At 39.3% G+C, this 20,535-nt stretch overlaps 1 protein-coding gene across 4 annotated transcripts in view; it reads left to right on the plus strand.

Annotated features, from left to right (window-relative positions):
• Positions 1-20,535, plus strand: part of LOC119765323 (tachykinin-like peptides receptor 99D) — a 265,090-nt gene that overhangs the window by 9,437 nt on the left and 235,118 nt on the right. For 3 of the 4 annotated variants that reach the window (XM_038248961.1, XM_038248962.1, XM_038248964.1), the window contains exon 2: positions 4,857-5,059. In XM_038248961.1, the coding sequence (XP_038104889.1) occupies positions 4,872-5,059 (188 nt within the window). In that variant the 5' untranslated portion in view covers positions 4,857-4,871. Of the gene's footprint in view, positions 1-4,856; positions 5,060-5,109; positions 5,190-20,535 lie in introns of those variants that run through there. The other variant, XM_038248963.1, reaches the window with a different exon arrangement.

Consider the following 20,535-nt stretch of genomic DNA (forward strand, 5'->3'; position numbering starts at 1 on the left):
GACTGCTTCGTTTTGCCTATATTTATGTACCAAAAAAAAGGTGGAACTAATTTTTCAATTTTCAATTTCAATTCGGTTTTATTGGTGAATAATCAAGATACAATAAGTGCTTTTGAGGTACATAACAGAGTTTTGGAGATCCTTTCAGCTGTGTGTTACATCATAATCCATTTTGGAACAATTATTGCTTGTAAATAAAGGTGGCACCAAGAGTAAGAAAAATTAAAAAAAAACTTACTGAGATTGCAAGGGAAAGGGGATAGAAATAGAGAAAGCTTAGAACTAGATCACAGATTTTTATCCTTTATAGATGTGCTTGATCATCAGCTCCCCAAGGGCCAGGAATTGCTCCGCTTTGTTACGGAAGGTCCGAAACCGCGTCATCATCTCCCCTGCGAGAGCAAAGAACTCTGGCAGGGTAAAGAGATCTTCCCCGGTAACTTCTTGCTGGGCCGCATTGCCGCTACCGGCAGCGACCACACTGGCGAACGATCGCCCCCATCCAGGAGGGATCGCTGAGTTGTCCGCTGGAACCGTACGATGATCAGCTGCCGGCACGGTTACGCTCGTGCTTCGCTGAGGAGGGTGGGACGCTCTTGCTTTCTTTTTCCTCTTTCCTGCTCCTCGAGGTAGTTTTTCCGTGCGCTGCATCCACGGTAGTTGCTGGTAAGGTTACCTCCACAGTTGGCGCACTTGATGCGCGCCTTCGTTTGCTCTGCCTTGTCTCAAGTCCGCTTTGCACGGCAGTGCACACGCCTCAGAGAGGTGTGATTCACCGCACTTCACAAAGCGGGGCGGGAGGTTGCAGTTCCGCGAGCCGTGGCCGAATTTCTGGCAACGGTGGCATTGGGCTGCGTCCGACGGGTTCTTTGAGTAGAACCGCCAGTTTACCCAAAACCCGTCCAACGCCTTAGTTCGCCGCAGGTCTTGAATCTTGACGGTGCTGCGGTCGAAGTACAACAGGTACAGTGTGTGTGTACCTGTGACTGTGTTCTTCCGCGAGAGGACTTTTATGTCACGCGGTGTTATGCCAGCACCCGAGAGGTCCTTCTTGAGGTCGGAGATCGGGCGGTCTTGGTACCCCTGCAAGACGACCTTAACGGCTGTCTTCTGCACGGGGTCGAATGTGTAGAACTTGAAGTTTTTACTCTTCAATTTCTCCAGAACCAGGTCGAAGTTCTTTTCGTCAAAAGTGTAGACTTGCACTGACGACTTACCGATTTTAAGACAATATCCGAGGCCTTCCAGCAACTCGTCAATATCGTCCACCAACGTGTCCAAAACAAAAATTGGAGGTGGTCTACGTTCCTTTGGAGAATTGTTCTTTTTTTGGTGTCGACACTTTTTTCCGTGCACGCCCGTCGTCGTCGTCGTCGTCGGTAGTGCTACCGTCGGTGTTGCTGTTGTTGTTTTCATCGTCGCTCAGCATCTGGAACTCGTTCCTGATGGGGATGTTGGCGGATGTTGATGTGCCACTGGTGGTGGCACCGGAAGTACCGGAACAGGTTCGCACTGGTGATCTCGGAACGTATCCGGGGTGTAGATACTTTTTGTCGATTCCATCTGCGCTCACGCTCCCCTGCGCGATGGCGGCCGACACGGCGTTGGTTTGTTTACCTTTTTGCACACGGCCGATAGACGAACTTCGCGGGTTTTTCGCACTCGAACTGCCACGGCCACGGCCGGCCTTCGGCATGCTGGAGAAGCAAACTCGCGGGTAATCACAATCAACTACGGCGAAAAATTCCGAAAAAAACGGTAGAGCACAGAGCACTTCACTGCTGCTTGCTCTCGTGCGTACACGGAGGAAGTGGAACTAATTTTGAAATAATCCTTGAATATGATAATTATATCTTAATGTTAACTATTTCTCTATTGAAATCTGCATATGTTGATCCTCCGGCAATCTATTTTGATATCGTTGCAAATTATCGTTGAAGAAATCTCAACATTTCAGTACCAAAAAGTGCAAGTGTAGAAAAATGATAGGATTTCAATTTATTTTTCAAATACTATTTTAAAAAAATCAAAATCAACATATTATTCAACCGGTCAGAATTTTCTCATACTGTATATCCAACGTCAATATGACGGAACGATCATTCATAAAGCTTAGTTTGAGGAGAAGATTAAAGAAGTATCGCGCGTCTTCTTTTAAATATAAAGAAAATTTTAAAATTTAAACAAATAAAAAAATCCTAGGTAAAATATTATCTAGGTCACGGATACTTGGAAAGGTCCCATTAAGCGTCTTTTCCACGAAGAAAATTGTTATATACATTGATTTGTAATAATAATCTCTAGCATGATGTCCATGTACGTCTTAAAAAAAATCAATGGAGCTTTCAAAAATAGTTTCTTTTAAATTGTTATTTAAAAACACGGTGACTTTGTTAGTCACTGTGCTTCTTATAAATGTCAGCCTTAAAGTGAGCAAGTAAATTTTTATGTTTAAACGATCATTTAGGCTAGGTGTCTTTTAATGATTGATTAAAAAAATAATTTAATATTTAAATTTATTAGCTTTGATTAAATTAAATGTTAATTTGAGGTTAAGTAAATAAATCAAAATTTACATACAAAACTGTCTTAAAATGCTTTCAAAACTAGAGATACCGTATTCTGGGGTGAATCGGGACTACAGTCTGAATAGGGACAGCAGTTTTTAGAGCACTTAAAGCTTTTAAATTTGGAAATGGATGTACTCATTTTGTTGGCCTGAGTCTGTTCCAATCGAAACCAACCAGAAAAATCAAAATATTGTGCTCCAACATGGTTAAAACTGCTGTCCCAATTCGCCCCATGTGTCCCGATTGACCCCAGTTTACGGTATTTTAAAATTTCTGTTTCAATAACCTAACCTAGAAACTTTTTTTCCGTTTTGTGATTCGAACTTATTTTCCTTCAGAAAAATATGACACTTAGAGAGTATTTAAATAATTCTATTTATCAATGTTTTAAAAATAATAGTCAACTAACTTTTGAAATATTTAAAAATATGTGGAGTCGGAGCCAACCATTTGTTGAAAGCTGGAGTCGGAGTCGGAGTCGGCTAGAGTTGGCAGGCCGGAGTTGGAGTCAGATTCGGAGTCGGTTGGAGCTGAAAGCCGGAGCCGGAATCGGAGTCGTTTGGAATATGACCCGACTCCGCAGCCTTCGCTTCAAGAACATATCGTGGCAGACAAGAATGTGAAAGAGGTTTTCCATAAAATACGTGAATACGTCCCAGGTGTTTTTTTATTTATTTAATACTTTATTTGTGAGTAAAATGTCACTTAACGATACCGTCAGTAGGTGTGACTATGGGTCAAAAAACGATACACCTCTCGCAATTTAAATAACATCAAAAATCTTTTATCGTAGAATTGTTCTTAGATAGTTTACTAACATTTTCCCAAAATATGGTGTAATTTGATGGACTCTACCTTAAATGGCAATTGTTTGAAAATTGACCCAATCTCACCCCTTATAGGGGGTTACATTGGGTCAAATGAAACTAAAATGATGCTCAAATACAAAGATATGGTAAAAACAAGTCATCCAACAGTGTTTCTTGTTCGAGGGAATCGTATTGACATGCTAAAATGTTTGAAGTAGAGATTTTCAAACATTTGGGTACTTTTTGATCAATTCCAACAAAATATTCAAAAAGTTGATTTTTCGAGAGGTAATTTTTGGCCAAAAACGTACCTCAATTTAAGACAGCTGCTAAAATGACAGGATTTGTTCTAGGAACGAGATTTTTTCAGCAAAGTTATCTTAAGATGTCCCTTGCACAACCCTTTTAACAGAATTTAGTTTCATTGAGAAGTACCGTAAAAAGATACTTTGAACTTTGATAGCCGGGGTGACTTTGATAGGTTTGCGATTTTTTTCCGAAACATGAAGAGTACAATTAAAATACGTAAGGAATGGTTTAGAAACTAGAGAAGTGTTCAAAGTATCTCAAGAAGAACTTTTCATAAAATTTTAACAAGTTTAAACAGTTAGTTAACTATAGTTAAGAAAAGTCATTATTTTAAACTTCTCAAAGTGTCATGATTTTCTCAATGAACATGATTTTAATCGGAAAACGGAATGCATTTTCGGATTCTTTGGACAATTTTCCACTAGGAGAAGGTTAAATAAATTTGTAAATAATAAATAATATGTGTTTTTGAAACACCATTTAAAAAAATTCTCCAAATTTATAAGTAATTTCAGTTAAATAAATTTTATCTAAAATGTGAAAACTTGTGATTCGTGCTTCAAATTCTGTAAAAAATGCAAAATAAATCGATAAATTTATAAACAAAACCAGTTTTAACAAATTTTAGGCGAAATTTTGACTTTTTAACAATTTCAAAGCTTATACATTTAGTTAACTAAATATAAACATTGTTTTTTTTCTTAAAAACTATATCAGCTACTTTAGTGATGGTACATTTAGGGTACAAATAAAGTTTGAACATCTTAAATATGATTTTAACAAGAAAAACTATGACTATCAAAGTCACCCCGGAATTAAAACTAAGAATTTTTAACGTAACTATTTTTTTAAACATTATTGAAAAAACTTTTATTCCGAAATAGTGCATGGACTTTGTGTAGTCTGTTTTAAAAATAACAATCTTGAGAAAAACCTTACCTGTTGGAAAATATGCTAAAAACAAATTGAAATCCTATCAAAGTCACCCCGGTTTACGGTACCTGAGAAATGGTAAAATCCGTAAAAAAATAACTTTGACCCAATCTCACCCCCAGACCCAATGTCACCCCCACTGACGGTACTTTTAAATCCGAAGTCGTACTGGACTCAAAAACGGATCTACCTTACCATCCAAAAGTTTCACTATAGAAAAAAAAATTTTTGTTTCAGGTACATCGCTATTATGGATCCGCTGCGACCTAGGATGGGCAAACGAAGCACACTTTGTATCGCCGCAGCCATTTGGATTTTAGGGATCATAATCTCGTGCCCTATGTTATTTTTCTTCACTACTTATCATATGCCGGATAGGGTTGTCTGTTACTCGGAATGGCCCGATGGACCCACCAATCACTCGCTTATAGAATATATGTATGTATAACATTCGTTCATTGGTTCATTGTTTATTGTTTCAATTGTAGGGTTGAGTTTTTATCGGTGTATTGGTTGAAATCTCAAGTACCGTCGGTGACCTAATCTCACCCCCAGACCCATATGTTAGGTAAATTCCGTGAAATAACAAAATTTAATTGAGGATTCAAACTGGGTATATTTATGACTAAATGATTTGGGCTTTATAATATAATGTTATTCTTTGAAATCTGCCATTTGCTGGAACATTTTAGTTTTTTAATTAGTTATATATGAAATTCCAACAATATCTGGTAATTTGGTTAGATGGTCCTCGTGAAAAATGGAAATTTTCAGCTTTACAAGTCACTTAGCTTAGAAGCTTAATATATAATTAAGTGTACAATTTTTTTTTCCGGATGTTTAAGGCAAGATTTAATAGGTTATTTTAGCATTTTTCACGCTCCGTGAAATTTTGTGTATTAGAATTGGGGTCCCCGTGAAAATAGCATTTTTTTAACGTGAAAATTCACTAAGCCTGGTAGTTATCAATGAGTCACGGGGGACAATGATTAAATGGTTCTATATAATCGTGGTATCAACCAATCAAGCTTATGTTTTGGGAAAAGATATGTCTACAAAATACCCTTCTGCCATATGAGTGGCATTGGGTTTGCACGCTCTCACATCAAGCTATCAAAGTTTGTTTATTATTTCTAGCAGTGTAAGGTTTCCACCTTTTAAAATTACTGCTTTCGATGTAACATTGGTTCTTTACATAAAATTTGATAACCTAAATGAAAAACTACATTAAAAACTAAGATTTCAAAACTAGGATTTCACTAGACAGATTAGTCCTCAGGCACGTGTCATCTTCCTTGTTGTCGTCATGGGTTGTATTTCTCAGCGTCGTCCAGGGTTCGTCCGAGGGGATAGGGGGTTTGCCCCTTTATACGACCTCTTCCAGGGGCACTCGGGAGCCCGGGGGGTATTCCCTATTCCACTATTCCTGTAACTAATCAAAGGGGCAAAGCAAATTTCAAGGAAAAAAATATATATCTGCAGTAGGGTGCCCAGAAAAATGACCCCCTGCTCCACAAGCGGGAAACGGTTTTTTGGGTTATTTTAAGCATATGTGTAAATTTTGAGCGAAATTGGATGAGATTAACCCATTGATACCCGAGCCTAAAGTTGGCGAAAAAAATGTTTTTCATACAAAAATGACTTTTTTAAATCGCTAATAACTTTTCAGGATCGAGTTTTACAGCTTTGGTATGTTCTACAAAGTTGTAGAGCATTAAATTTTCAATAAGAATCTCACTTTTGGGAAAATTTGGATGGAAGTAGCGCACCGTGCAGACCAAACCGTAAGAAACTTGAGCTTTCCATACATTTTTTCGATTTTTTCCATACAAACTTCACCTCCGAGTATCAATGGGTAAATGATGTCGGATTTTGCTCATATTTGGCCCAGAGTCCTAAAATCGGTCAACGAACAATATTCAGCTTGTGGAGCGAGGTTTTGAAAAAAAGTCCCATATTCTGGGCACCCTAATCTGCAGATTTCGCCTTTTACAAGGGTATAAGTTGGACTACAATGTCCTTTCATTGAAATGACTTAATTTAATGATATGTCCAGAATATTAAGCTGTCTCATTATTACCCTCTTTATTGAGCTCATAGCCGGGAACCGTAGTGTAGGGGTAAGCGTGATTGCCTCTCACCCAGTCGGCCTGGGTTTGATCCCGGACGGTCCCGGTGGCATTTTTCGAGACGAGATTTGTCTGATCACGCCTTCCGTTGGACGGGAAGTAAATGTTGGCCCCGGACTAACCTATAAAGGTTATGTCGTTAGCTCAGTCCAGGTGTAGGAGTCGTCTCCCTGGGTCCTGCCTCGGTGGAGTCGCTGGTAGGCAGTTGGACAAACGATCCAAAGGTCGTCAGTTCGAATCCCGGGGTGGATGGAAGCTATGGTGTAAAAATAGGTTTGCAATTGCCTCAACAATCAAGCCTTCGAACACCTAGTTTCGAGTAGGAATCTCGCAATCGAGAACGCCAAGGCAATGCTGTAGAGCGAATAATTTGATTTTTTTTATTGAGCTCATGGGTAACAATTATACTTTGATTTTTGTTCATAAAACTATGCAAAATCTATGGAAATCATCTAGAGCATGAATTAAAAGCAGTCTTCCTGAAACGCAGGCACGCCGTACAAGTTTTCAGTGCAGATGAACCTCAAACACACCAGGCTACCATGTTCGAGTTCTCCCCGCACGGCGCACTCAAGTTTACACGCGGTGTAAACACGGGGTGTACACCTCGGGTACAACACCGTGCGAGCGAAGATCGTATTGCGCGTATTCCCGAAAAAGACACGCGGCATACCAACCTCGAAACGACGCGCCGCACTTTCGGCAAATGCGCGCTGTCAAATCCCATACTGTGCGTTTTGTTTTTGTTGATCTTCTTCTTCGAATTGCATGGCATTGTTGCCGGGAATGTTTTTTATTGCACCAAAAGTGCAGAAAATCGCTGGCAACAATGTCTATGGCATTTTCTGAAATGCCACGCGGCGTGTACATTTGAAAGAAAAGGACAATATAAAGAGACGAAAAAATGACTGCTTCTCACTCTCTCTGTGGCAAACACTGCTTCTTGAGTACATCGCCCATTCTTTTTTTGGTTTGTTTTTCTTGAATCCATCGCCCTTTCTTTTTTGGCGTGTTTGTCCTTGTAGAAACTATCACTGTTGCGCCATGGATTTATTGCCCTTTTTTAAATAAAATATTCTATGGTTTTTCCTACCTCTTTCTTTCTTTAACCAAATCATATGAGTCACCGGCTTGATTACTTCAGCTCACAAAACAAACCAGTGAAATTCAAACGAGAACACTTTTTATCAAATCACAATGCAACCTGTCCATCAAATAAAACACACTAACACCTCACCCGCTCGACTGTCATCCAAAGAATTATCTTCCTTCTGAGACCCACACACACTATCAAAATTGATTTTCCTTGAGCTAGACACCGTGTGTACAAGTATAGTTAAAGTTTGCATCGAACATCTCAGGACTCCCTCGACTCAGATCTATTCAACTCCTCGCGCTCAAACCGGCACAGAACTCTCTTGACTTTAATTGTTTTGTACAGACTTTTGTATCTAATCCATACAGACTATGGAATATCTTCTGGCAACTCTAATGCTTGTTTTTATTTTCGAAGCTACAACCAGTAGTTTTCTAAGCCCGCACACACGAACACTAGCACACCATTTGTTTTGCTGACCGGTTCAAAAGTTAACCTCAATCTTTTCCATGTACGTACACGCAATACATACACACGTAGATAACTCTGTTGGCCGTCGTGTCTCTTACCTTCTCTGCTGCAATCAATCAGACACACACACATACACATGAATACCACCTGCAAGATTTCCGTCTTTGTGATGAAATCGCAATTTCTATTATTTCTTCCTATAAAACTACACTAAACCTGCCGAACTGTGCCATGTGGTGACGCAACCAAACATTTTTATTTTATTTTTTTGAAAATCCGCCACACGAACTCTCGCACATCCTTAACTTATCGCGTTCGTCAAATGACTGTCGTTCTGGTCGTTCTCGAGCAAGCAGCTATCAAAACCCAAAACCATGCACGCTGAAAAGCGACAACTCATTCAAAAGTTCAATGCAACCCTTATGAAACGCAACTCATTCTTCTAGGTATTCTACTCAAAATTGAGTTAATAAAGTTCAACAAATCATGAAAGTCGAGCTTGATTTATTATTTTCGGTATCTTTTATTTTATATCAGCGCTGCTCATTCCCTACAGTTGGGACCATCCACAAACCACGTGGACCCCCCTTTCGTGGACATTTTTCATACAAACTAAATCTTTTTTGTGTGGATAGTGGACATTCGCAATATCGAAAACACGTTTGGAAGAGAAAATTAGTTCAGCGAACCTGAAGGTAGATGGAGTTGGTATTCGCTGGAGAATTTGAGGTCAGAATTTCCTAACCAATATGTATGGGGTGGCACGTCAGTTCGTCAGTGATACAGGGTTGAAAATTTTCGCGACGTTACAACGCAGTGCGAACTCGATAATGGCATTCGATCAGCAGTAAATTTTACGTTAAACAACAGGGAAAAACTAACTTAATACAGTCATCCCTCATATTCGGAACAGTTTACAGATCGACCAATGATCAAAAAATCATAGAAAATCAATGATTGAACTTAATGATTCGCATTTACCTTCATTTGAAAGCTTTTCTTGCGATCTTTCGAATGCTGTATCGAACAACTGCAAATTTTAACTTTTATATCAAGTTTTTGAAGAAAAACTTTGACCCTTGAAATCCACAAATTCGGAACAGTTTTTTCTTACGGATGTAAACAAACTTTGGTTCTCTCCATGAGTACATAATTTTAAAAAAATAATGACTTCAGGCACTGAAACCAACGAAACTCATTCTTAGTTATATTTTATGAATGGTCTGATAACTTTTTTTGTAAAAATATCAGTTAAATTCAGGTGTTCCACAATTGTGGGAGGCACAATAACATCCCACAATTATGAAACAGGCAATTTGGAGGCAATGTTTTGATGCTCTGGATAAAATTATCTTGAAATGAGGTTTTTGTTTAAAAGTACTACTTTTACCAGTGAAATAGCAAGAGAACGTCCAAATGAAGGTCCTACAAATAGTAGGGTCGACAGAAAAGCTGCATTTGGCATGTTATTGACAAATTACCACAAAGTGTTCCGAATTTGTGGGTGTTCCGAATATGTGGGATGACTGTACGTCAAATTACGAGCGAAAAGAAAATGACAGTGAATAGGTGTTTTATAATGCATGATACACCTTTCCAGTTATATTGCAACATACACTTTTAAAATTATTTACAACGTTCTTGATAAGTCACTGACCTACAAAAAATGACAAAAATGACTGCGCAGGCTCAGCTCGAGGAGAAGCATGAAGTTTGGGGTCCCTAGAAACACGTGCACTTTGATTTTTTCAAAAATATTTAGACCGGGCCGAATGGTTTTTCTCCAAAGTTTGTATGGATAACAAGCCTTACCCGACAAACTTTGTTCTGCCTTTTTTCGTTTGTTGCCGTTTTTAACTTTTTTTTTTATTCAGCCTCCTGTGATCAACATTTGATGTTACGTAACTTTTCCCATATAATCTGCAGATTTTCCAGAATCGGTTCCAGAGTGGTCAAAGTTGTAACTTTTTGGCGTAAGAACCTTCCTTGAATGTATACGAACCCAAAGCAACAAAAAGCACCTCGATCCGTCGTTCCGTGTTGAACTGATTCGCGTTCGAACAAAACCGTCGAAATTTTTGTAAATAGGTATATAGATTAGTGCTGTTCGGTACTCCCACATATTGCATGCAATTTTTTGCTTGTATGCAACAGTGACGAACCGCCCTAATTCTCCCTACAAACTTTGGAGAAAAACCTTTCAGCAATCACTAAATACAAACTTCATGCTTCCTCTCGAGTTGAGCCTGCGCAGAAATTTTGTTGGTCGGTGTTACACTAAATTCCCTGAATACGCTCCCCCCGATTGCGCCTCCCCCGTTTTGCGCCCCCCGAATTGCGCTCAAACCCCGAAATAACGCTCCCCCCAAATAACGCTCTAATTGGCGCAAATCGGGGGAGCGTTATTGCGGGGTTTTGGCGTAAATTGGGGTTTTCTTTTTAAATGTACTTTATTAACATATGAATGAAACATTTGTATAAGGGGTCATCCACAAAATACGGATAAGGGGCCATCCACAAATCTGGGTATCCAAGAATTCACGGAAGTCCTGCCCTAGATATCTACCTGATCATCGGGGATCTATATTGGTGTATTAACCATCGGTATAGCTTCAAGTAGCTTCAGTGAACATATAGACCCCCATTGATCAGGTAGATCATCAGGTCATAACTCCCGGGAGTTCCTGGAGGACCCATAACAATCCAACGTACCCCAGAATATCCATGGTGGTTCACTGAATCTACCTGAAGCTATACCGATGGTTAATATACACATATAGACCCCCGTTGATCAGGTAGATCGTCAGGTCATAACTTCCGGGAGTCCCTAGAGGACCCATAACAATCCAACATGGCGAAGAGCATCCATCGTGGTTCACTGAAGCTACCTGAAACTATACCGATGGTTAGTTCACCCATATAGACCCCCGTTGATCAGGTAGATATCTAGGGCATGACTTCCGGGAATTCTTGGATACCCAGATTTGTGGATGGTCCCTTATCCGTGTTTTGTGGATGACCACTTATATAAATATTTTATTTATATGTAAATAAAGTACAATAAAAAAGAAAACCCCAATTTACGCCAAAACCCCGCAATAACGCTCCCCCAATTTGCGCTCAAACCCCGAAATAACGCTCCCCCCGTTTGCGCTCAAACCCCGAAATAAAGCTCCCCCGAATTGCGCTCTCCCCTGGTGTGCGCCCCCCCAAAAAGAGCGCACATGGGGGATTTAGTGTATTAAGATTTCTTACATTTAAATACTTTTTAGTATAACTTTTGTTACTTGTCGTAAAAAGTTGATAAAACTACTTTTATATGTTCATGACAAGTCACTTGCAGTGAAACAATACAAAAACTTGATGATTTGCTAGAAAAGTATAGATTTTTGTAGAATGTCTCATTGTTTTAGCTCCGTTTCATTGTTCCGTCAAGTGCGTCTACAATGAGACAGTGGAATCTATGACATTTCCCCGAAACCCATATTACCGAAGGGACATTTCCCCGAATGCCACTTCCCCGAAAAGACACTTCCCCTAATAGTCATTTCCCCGAATTCCATTTACCCGAATTTCCCATTTCCCCTAATCGTCCACATCCCCGAAAGTCATTTTCCCGAATAGGTCACAATCCCGAATGCCACTTACCCGATTAGTCATATCCCTGAATAGTCATTTCCCTGAATGCCATTTCCCCGAACGCGGTCAAGCGGAAATGCCCGGTGCCCCGGAGCGCGCGCGCTCCTGGGCACCGGGCATTTCCGCTTGACCGCGTTCGGGGAAATAGCATTTTATTAGAAAAAAAAATGATGGCAATTTTTATCACATCAAACCACATATAATATTTCTTGAAAGGTTCGTATTGACCTGATCAACTTTCACTCAGAACAGACGTAGCATTTTAGGGGGAGAGAGTGTTGAAAGGATTGGTACTATTCATTCATATACAATGAATATTGTTACAGACTTTTTGTTATATATTCTCAAACCAAATACTTTTTACTTATAGACATGATAATAATAATGCAATAGAAGTTTTGTTATTTTTTATGATTCAGAAAACAAACCGTGCGATTTTCGTAGTACAGAACCCCGTTCACACTGATCATTTTATTCACATTGCTAGTTTTGGATTTGGCGAAAAATATAATCAACAAAAACTTTAAATAAAATTTGTACCAGCCTGAACCTATTTGTTTGATTTTTGGGTTCTTGAACACACAACAACTCGATTATCCGAAGGCCTCGGAAAAATTTCACTTCGGATAATCGAACTTCGGATAATAGAAACTTCGGATAATCGAGGCTTCGGATAATCGAGTCTGGACTGTAATTGGGTCCTAAAATTAAGTTGATATTAGTGTTCACAATGATAAAGCTTATTTTTAAAGTACAATGACCCTTTTAACGACCGCAAAGGATTTAACATGGATTTTTAATTCAATTTTTACAAATTCACTTCCCGGTCCTTCTTGGCAGAAAAGCTCCTACTTGACAGATCGTTCCAAGGGGACCATAGTTGATCCATCAAAAAAATGTTGTCTTGTTAATAACTTTTTTTTTTTGCATGAATAAAAAAACGTCATCAGAAATGGTTTTTAATCGTGTTTCTTACCGTTCTTAAAAAAAATTGACAAAGGGCTTTACTACCCAATTTACAACATTTAATCAACAGAATACCCGAAAAAGCTGTTTGTTCGGTAAAATTGAGAGAGAAAATAACTGTTAGTCATGGAAAAATGCTTTAGCGAAAATAAAGATTAGGGAATATGAAAATTCGGGAAAATTTAAATTTAAATAAACGGCAATCAGCGAAAGTGTCACATCGGGGAAATGGCATTCGGGGAAATGGCCGATTAGGGGAAATGGCATTCGGGGATATAGCCGATTAGGGGAAATGATATTCGGGGAAATGGCATTCGGGGATGTGGCTGATTAGGGGAAGGGGTATTCGGGGATGTGGCCAATTAGGGGAAATGATTTTCGGGGAAATGGCATTCGGGGAAATGAGCTAGACCCGAGACAGTGGAATAACTATGGCTGTAGAGGTCGGATCGATATCATATTTGGTGAATGTTTATTTATTTATTTATTTATCTTCGTCTTGAACAGGCTGTTTTCTAACTGTTAGAACACCTTTTAAAAATAAGCTTGCAACAAAAAGTACATCACGAGAAGTTAATGAAAAAATACAAAAGCTTTAAAACATGCAAACAAAAAGTGTCCCAATAATGACAACCCTACCTTATAATAATGTGATGCTGCTAAAATCCAATGGAAATGCTTTTTGTCAAGTTTGTTCTGAAATAAAAAAAAAATAAAAAAATCAAACCATCCACATTAACGACCCTGGGTCTTTTGTGGTCTCTATTGCAAGTTTCTGCTCGAACCTAGGAGTCCGAAGGCTTGAATGGGGAGAGCACCCAAACCTCTTTCTACTCCAAGGAACCTTCCACCCCAGTGTTTGAACTGACGACCTTTGGATTGCGAGTCCAACCGCCGCCAGCGATTCCACCGGAGTAGGCTTGGTTTGGTGTGTTGTTTGTACTTCTGGCATGGAGACGACTCCTACACCTGGAATGACTTAACGGCCTAACAACCAAGGCCGGGACCGACATTTTACTTCCTCATCCGATGGAAGTTAGAGCAGATGGGAATCGAACCCAGAATCATCCGCTTACAAAGCGGACAGCGTAACCATTCGGCCACGCACTGCCACTACCTGGTGTTTTGAAATTATAAAATTATAATAAAGATATTTTAGAAAGTGGCCGTTATACACTCGGGGCAAATTTAATGCATCTCCACAGTAAATGAAATATCGAGGCCCCCTATTTTTTTACATGTTTTCATAATTGTGCTATTATCTACAAATTGTTACCTCGATCGGTGTTTGGTCATCAAATTTTCAGTTTTCAGTTTTGAACAGTTGAAAATGTTTTTTTTAGTTCTCAAAAGAGATGAAAAGTTCATCAAATATGAGCTCATTCCAACATTTAGAAATTTGTCCGATTTACATTTATGTAACCCTTAACCCCGCCCAGAGCAAAATTGAGATGTTTTACGTTTTTAACCATAATCGTATTTGAATTGACCAAATTGGATGACATTTTATTGGTTTTAAGGGCAAGTCCACGAGCAAGGCATACCCATCTCGCATCGACCTCACCAATATGCCTTAAATGCAGGGTAGAGCATCCCAATTGGTTGAATCTCAAGGGAGTTATTGGCATTTTAGTGAAAAATGAGCATGAGAGACCACCCATGATTGTCCTTCTCCGTTGCTGAACGAACGAAGTTGACTTTATAGCTGTCGGCGACCATTGCTAGTACCAACCACTAGTGTCTTCCTTTTTATCTACAAGGACTTCGCCGCCCTGGGCTCCTATGTGTATGAAAGTATGGCACGGAGCGACGGCGCCGAATACCCATATTTACACAAAGAATTTTAGAGCGCCCGCCGTGGGATTCGAACCGGCGACCTCTGGATTGTGAGTCCAGTGCGCGGTCCGATTGATCCACACGGGCGGGACTCCGTTGCTGAACAGGACCGTAATATCCTATCAACACAACCGGTCATACGCTTCAACGATCAAATAATGTTTCATCACGATCATCAAAACTATAGCCGTTGCTAATAGGAAACAGTCGTTGGCCACCAACGGCACCCGCCATGTCAGTTTGTATCGGATAGCGCGAATCTGGCGCGGATTTCGCGCGGATGGCAATTTTGACAAATAAATTAATTGAGAGAGATAGAATTACTTTCAAGTTATCAAGAAAAATATCATCAGGAATTACGATAATTTGTTTTTTCCTTTGAGTGCAAGAATTTCATATTTTTTATTAATAAAATTTTCTTCTCAAAATGTTTGTTTATATTTTCTTAGTACGAAACGTCGAAAAAAGAAGATGAAGATTAAATGAATGAAATGAATGAAATGAATGAAATGAATGAAATGAATGAAATGAATGAAATGAATGAAATGAATGAAATGAATGAAATGAATGAAATGAATGAAATGAATGAAATGAATGAAATGAATGAAATGAATGAAATGAATGAAATGAATTAAATGAATGAAATGAATGAAATGAATGAAATGAATGAAATGAATGAAATGAATGAAATGAATGAAATGAATGAAATGAATGAAATGAATGAAATGAATGAAATGAATTAAATGAATGAAATGAATGAAATGAATGAAATGAATGAAATGAATGAAATGAATGAAATGAATGAAATGAATGAAATGAATGAAATGAATGAAATGAATGAAATGAATGAAATGAATGAAATGAATGAAATGAATGAAATGAATGAAATGAATGAAATGAATGAAATGAATGAAATGAATGAAATGAATGAAATGAATGAAATGAATGAAATGAATGAAATGAATGAATAATTCTCATACCCGCCGGCGGCTTGGTCCAGTTCACAGGTGTACGCTTGATCAAACAAATCGTTATCTTATGTTCAGTAATCTGTACACCCACGTACATATGTTTTTTTGTACGAATTTTGTTGTTACAAATACCAGTGCATATATCAAAAGAAATTTCCCAACCCCCCAAAGCAACGGAAATTTGTAACAGGTGTAGGGACACATCACACAGACGCCCTTGTTCAACCGTCACGACATTAAGGGTATGAGATGTCGCAAAATTAATAAGCATACTACCCATAGCCGAACCTTCAACAGAGTGCCGGCAATCGAACACTCACAGCGAACGACCAGGGTAGTACCCTACCGCGTATATAGTTATATTGGCGTGGTTTGACTTAATTGTTATGTTAATTGGACGTAACAGAAGCTGGCCACATATTTTATGTTAGAGATTTTGAAATTATGAAAAAAATTTTTTTTTATATATCGGAAATAAAATTTCTTTCGAAGTGAAATTTTAGCGAGGATTTTGGATTAAAAACTGTATAAAAATTCTAAGATTTTGAATTTTTAGACTTACGAAATTTGAAATGTTATCAAATTAAAATTTTAGATTTTGATTTATTTTTGAGCTAATATCGTTCATGTTAAATTTTTAGGTTTTTAAATATTGTATTTTCTATTTTGAAGATTTTTTTATGACCCTTGACCGTCTCTGAGGTATTTTTTTAAATGGATTTATTGCTTTCATTCTTTTGGAGCCTTTAAACATAAAACGAGTTTTTTTTATCAAATACTTTCTGAATTAGTTTTTCTTCATTAAAAAATAAAATTTCTTAAACGTTGGTCGTGATATTTTTTTATATGGCACGGATTTCGCGCGGTTTCGAATTTTAGGTCGGCGCGGATTTGGCGCGGATTTTTTTTTCGACTCTCCCGTATCAACCCTGATTATGTATTCTCAAGGCAAACAATCGGATGATGCAGATGAGACCATTCCCGGAAAGATAGAATCAAAATTATGTGTAATTAAAAGGTGAAATATTATTGTTCGCATTCGCATTCGCATGGAGATGGTGATCATAGCGGGTTGCAGACTGGATTTCGTCATGTATGTGTGTCGATTGTCCAGCTCAGGTTAAGCATAAGCATAAGCATAAGCATAGGTGCCCACCCGCAGTTGCTACTCCGTTATTGACCAGGACCTCCAGAAGTTACATCCACGAGCCGTGGAAGATAAGTGGGAGCTATCTTTCCTCGCTTCGCAACTTCTCAAAGGCCCCTATCATGCTGATCAATACCGGCGCCGGCCACGACCAGTGGTAGGAATGTTGGATGGGAATGTTAGTCCGATACTTGAGTGATAGAGACCGCCCAATCGACTGCTTCTCCGACAAAGTATCACATGAGTTTTGAGGGGGTTAGTAGATGGGTATGAGGTCAGGATTCACGAGTGGCAGTGATGTGACCATGAGCATTTTGTTTATCGGTTGAAATTTTAAATCTTAGGCAGCCGGCTGCGGAAAGATAAATAATTGATTATTTAAAAAGTTTGTTTTAATCGAACGCGTGCCAACCGAGCGGTAGTGCTATGGGCTGGACTTATCAGTATATTTTTACTGTTGGTACAATTAAGATAACGCGAGCAAATGTCAAAAATAGTAGATGAGTTAATACTAAAGCTGCCAGTTGGAATAAATTATTACGATCAACGAATATAAACGAAAAGAAAACAGGACACCACGTAACCGATTGTAGTGAAATTAAAACAATAACTTAAACGAACTTAACCGGCGGCGTGCCTTCCTATCAACGATGATAAAAGAAGGACTTATAAATTTAAAATATAAAAAGACTCCAAAAATACGTTGCATAGTAACCGCGAAGTCCCGCTACTCACAATCGAATCCGAAAGATAGCTATCTAGAATTTTAAATATAGTATTAATTCGACCGCGATCCTCCAGAAATTCTTCGTCGGCGTGCCTTCCGATCAACGGTGATGTAAGAAGGGCTTTATTCATTAAAATGATTTTATATCATAAGCCTTAAAAACATATTCGTCGGCGTGCCTTCCGATCATCGATGATATAGAAAGGACTTAATCCAGCAATACGACTTGCTTGTCTCGAAAAAAGAATTCTGATCGTTTCTATCGAAAACTATGTAAAGAGAACAAAAATAAACCCATTGGCCAACGAACGCGCGAACTAAAAATATAGAAAAAAGAAGAAGAAGAAGACCAATCACCCCATGCACACAAACAGCGTCACAAAAGAGATGAAAACAACACGAATCAGAAGAAATCCAATCACCCCATGTACACAAATAGCGACACAAAAGAGATGGAAAATAACACGAAAAAACAGGACTGCGCGTCCACACTGGCACCGCACTACTGATGCCATTATTTAATTATAATGACCAATCACCCCATGCACTCGAACAGCGACATAAAAGAGACGGAGAAAAAACACGAAAAAACAGGACTGCGCGTCCACACAGGCACCGCACTACTGATGCCATTATTTTATTATAATGACCAATCACCCCATGCACTCGAACAGCGACACAAAAGAGACGGAAAATAACACGAAAAACAGGACTGAGCGTCCACACAGGCACCGCACTACTGATGCCATTATTTAATTATAATGACCAATCCCATGCACTCGAACAGCGACATAAAAGAGACGGAAAATAACACGAAAAAACAGGACTGAGCGTCCACACAGGCACCGCACTACTGATGCCATTATTTAATTATAATGACCAATCACCCCATGCACTCGAACAGCGACATAAAAGAGACGGAGAAAAAACACGAAAAAACAGGACTGAGCGTCCACACAGGCACCGCACTACTGATCAATTATAATGACCAATGACCAATCACCCCATGCACTCGAACAGCGACACAAAAGAGACGGAAAATAACACGAAAAAACAGGACTGAGCGTCCACACAGGCACCGCACTACTGATGCCATTATTTAATTATAATGACCAATCCCATGCACTCGAACAGCGACATAAAAGAGACGGAAAATAACACGAAAAACAGGACTGAGCGTCCACACAGGCACCGCACTACTGATGCAATTATTTTATTATAATGACCAATCACCCCATGCACTCGAACAGCGACATAAAAGAGACGGAAAATAACACGAAAAACAGGACTGAGCGTCCACACAGGCACCGCACTACTGATGCCATTATTTAATTATAATGACCAATCCCATGCACTCGAACAGCGACACAAAAGAGACGGAAAATAACACGAAAAAACAGGACTGAGCGTCCACACAGGCACCGCACTACTGATGCCATTATTTAATTATAATGACCAATCCCATGCACTCGAACAGCGACATAAAAGAGACGGAAAATAACACGAAAAAACAGGACTGAGCGTCCACACAGGCACCGCACTACTGATGCCATTATTTAATTATAATGACCAATCACCCCATGCACTCGAACAGCGACATAAAAGAGACGGAAAATAACACGAAAAAACAGGACTGAGCGTCCACACAGGCACCGCACTCTGTGTCGATTGTCCAGCTCAGGTTGCATAGAAATTGATTAAAGGGAATTAAAACCAATTCTACCCGAACAGGACAGGCAGCACCATGAAAGCCATCCATTGCCGGCCGCTCCCATCTCCACCATACACCGGGACAGGAATAAGGATTAGGAGGACGGGAAGTGTTGATGCTGAACTTACTTAGAAAAAGATAGCGAAACCGCAGGCTCTTTTTCCCAACCCTATTGTGGAACTCGATCAAACTGACCGTTTGACCAAATTTGATCGAATTTAAACAACAAGGCTGCGTAAGCATCGCGTGGAGTTGGTAGTTGTACAAGGTAAAGGTCTTGGAGTCGCCCTAAGCAGGCGATACGACCGTTGGCATAAGTGAGGTTAAAGGTTGGTTAATTTTATTCTCAAGGCAGACTATCGGAAGCTGCTGTCGAGACTGTTCCCGTTTAAATTTAATAAAATTTAGTATTTTAACAGGATTGAAATTTATTCTTATGGGCAAACAGATGCTGCTGTTGGGAACCTTTTTATTTAGTTTTTGTTAGGTTTGAATATTTTATCCCGACGCGAATCATTTTTTAAGATCCAATACTAGACAGCCGGCTGTGGAAATAATGGACCCGATAGGTAAATTCAACTCTGTTGCCTTAAACATACAAACAATTCTATCGAATTGCTACTCAACTAGAAACACTTCTAGAAAAACGTTAATTTGATTACAAACGAATCACGAAGAAATATCTGAACAGCCTTAAACAATACATCAGATAATTTAAATCTAATCCTGAACTCATCTAAACATACAACCGCGTTTTTTTTATTCTGCTTTTCGATGCATTAATAGTTCAAAGCCAACAATAATCAACACGCGCGCGCAGTCGCAACCGAAATAAAACTCTTTTAAAAAACCTGGCAACCCTGTCCACTCCCAAACCACTACACTGCACCAGCGTGCACACCAGCGAAACTGCTAGCAGGCAGGCGACATCGGGCTTAGAAAGCCTAATCCAGCGTCTTAAAGCGTCTGGGAGCAGCCAAAGTGTTTGCTCAACATGGAGCGAACTCACCGGAAATATTTACAGCATACACACCAACACACCGACGTTGTCGGTCCGACAGCCTTTACACGCTGCCAGAGACGGATGATGAATCATCATCATGATGATGACGACGACGCAAACACTAGCAGCAACAAAGCGCCACCCTCACACACCGCTCGCACTCGTGAGACCATTGCAATACAAACACATTTAAGAGCAAAAGCTCTTTTTGTTCTTTT

The sequence above is a fragment of the Culex quinquefasciatus genome, chromosome 1 (genome assembly GCF_015732765.1).
Source record: "Culex quinquefasciatus strain JHB chromosome 1, VPISU_Cqui_1.0_pri_paternal, whole genome shotgun sequence".
Classification (NCBI taxonomy): Eukaryota; Metazoa; Arthropoda; class Insecta; order Diptera; family Culicidae; genus Culex; species Culex quinquefasciatus.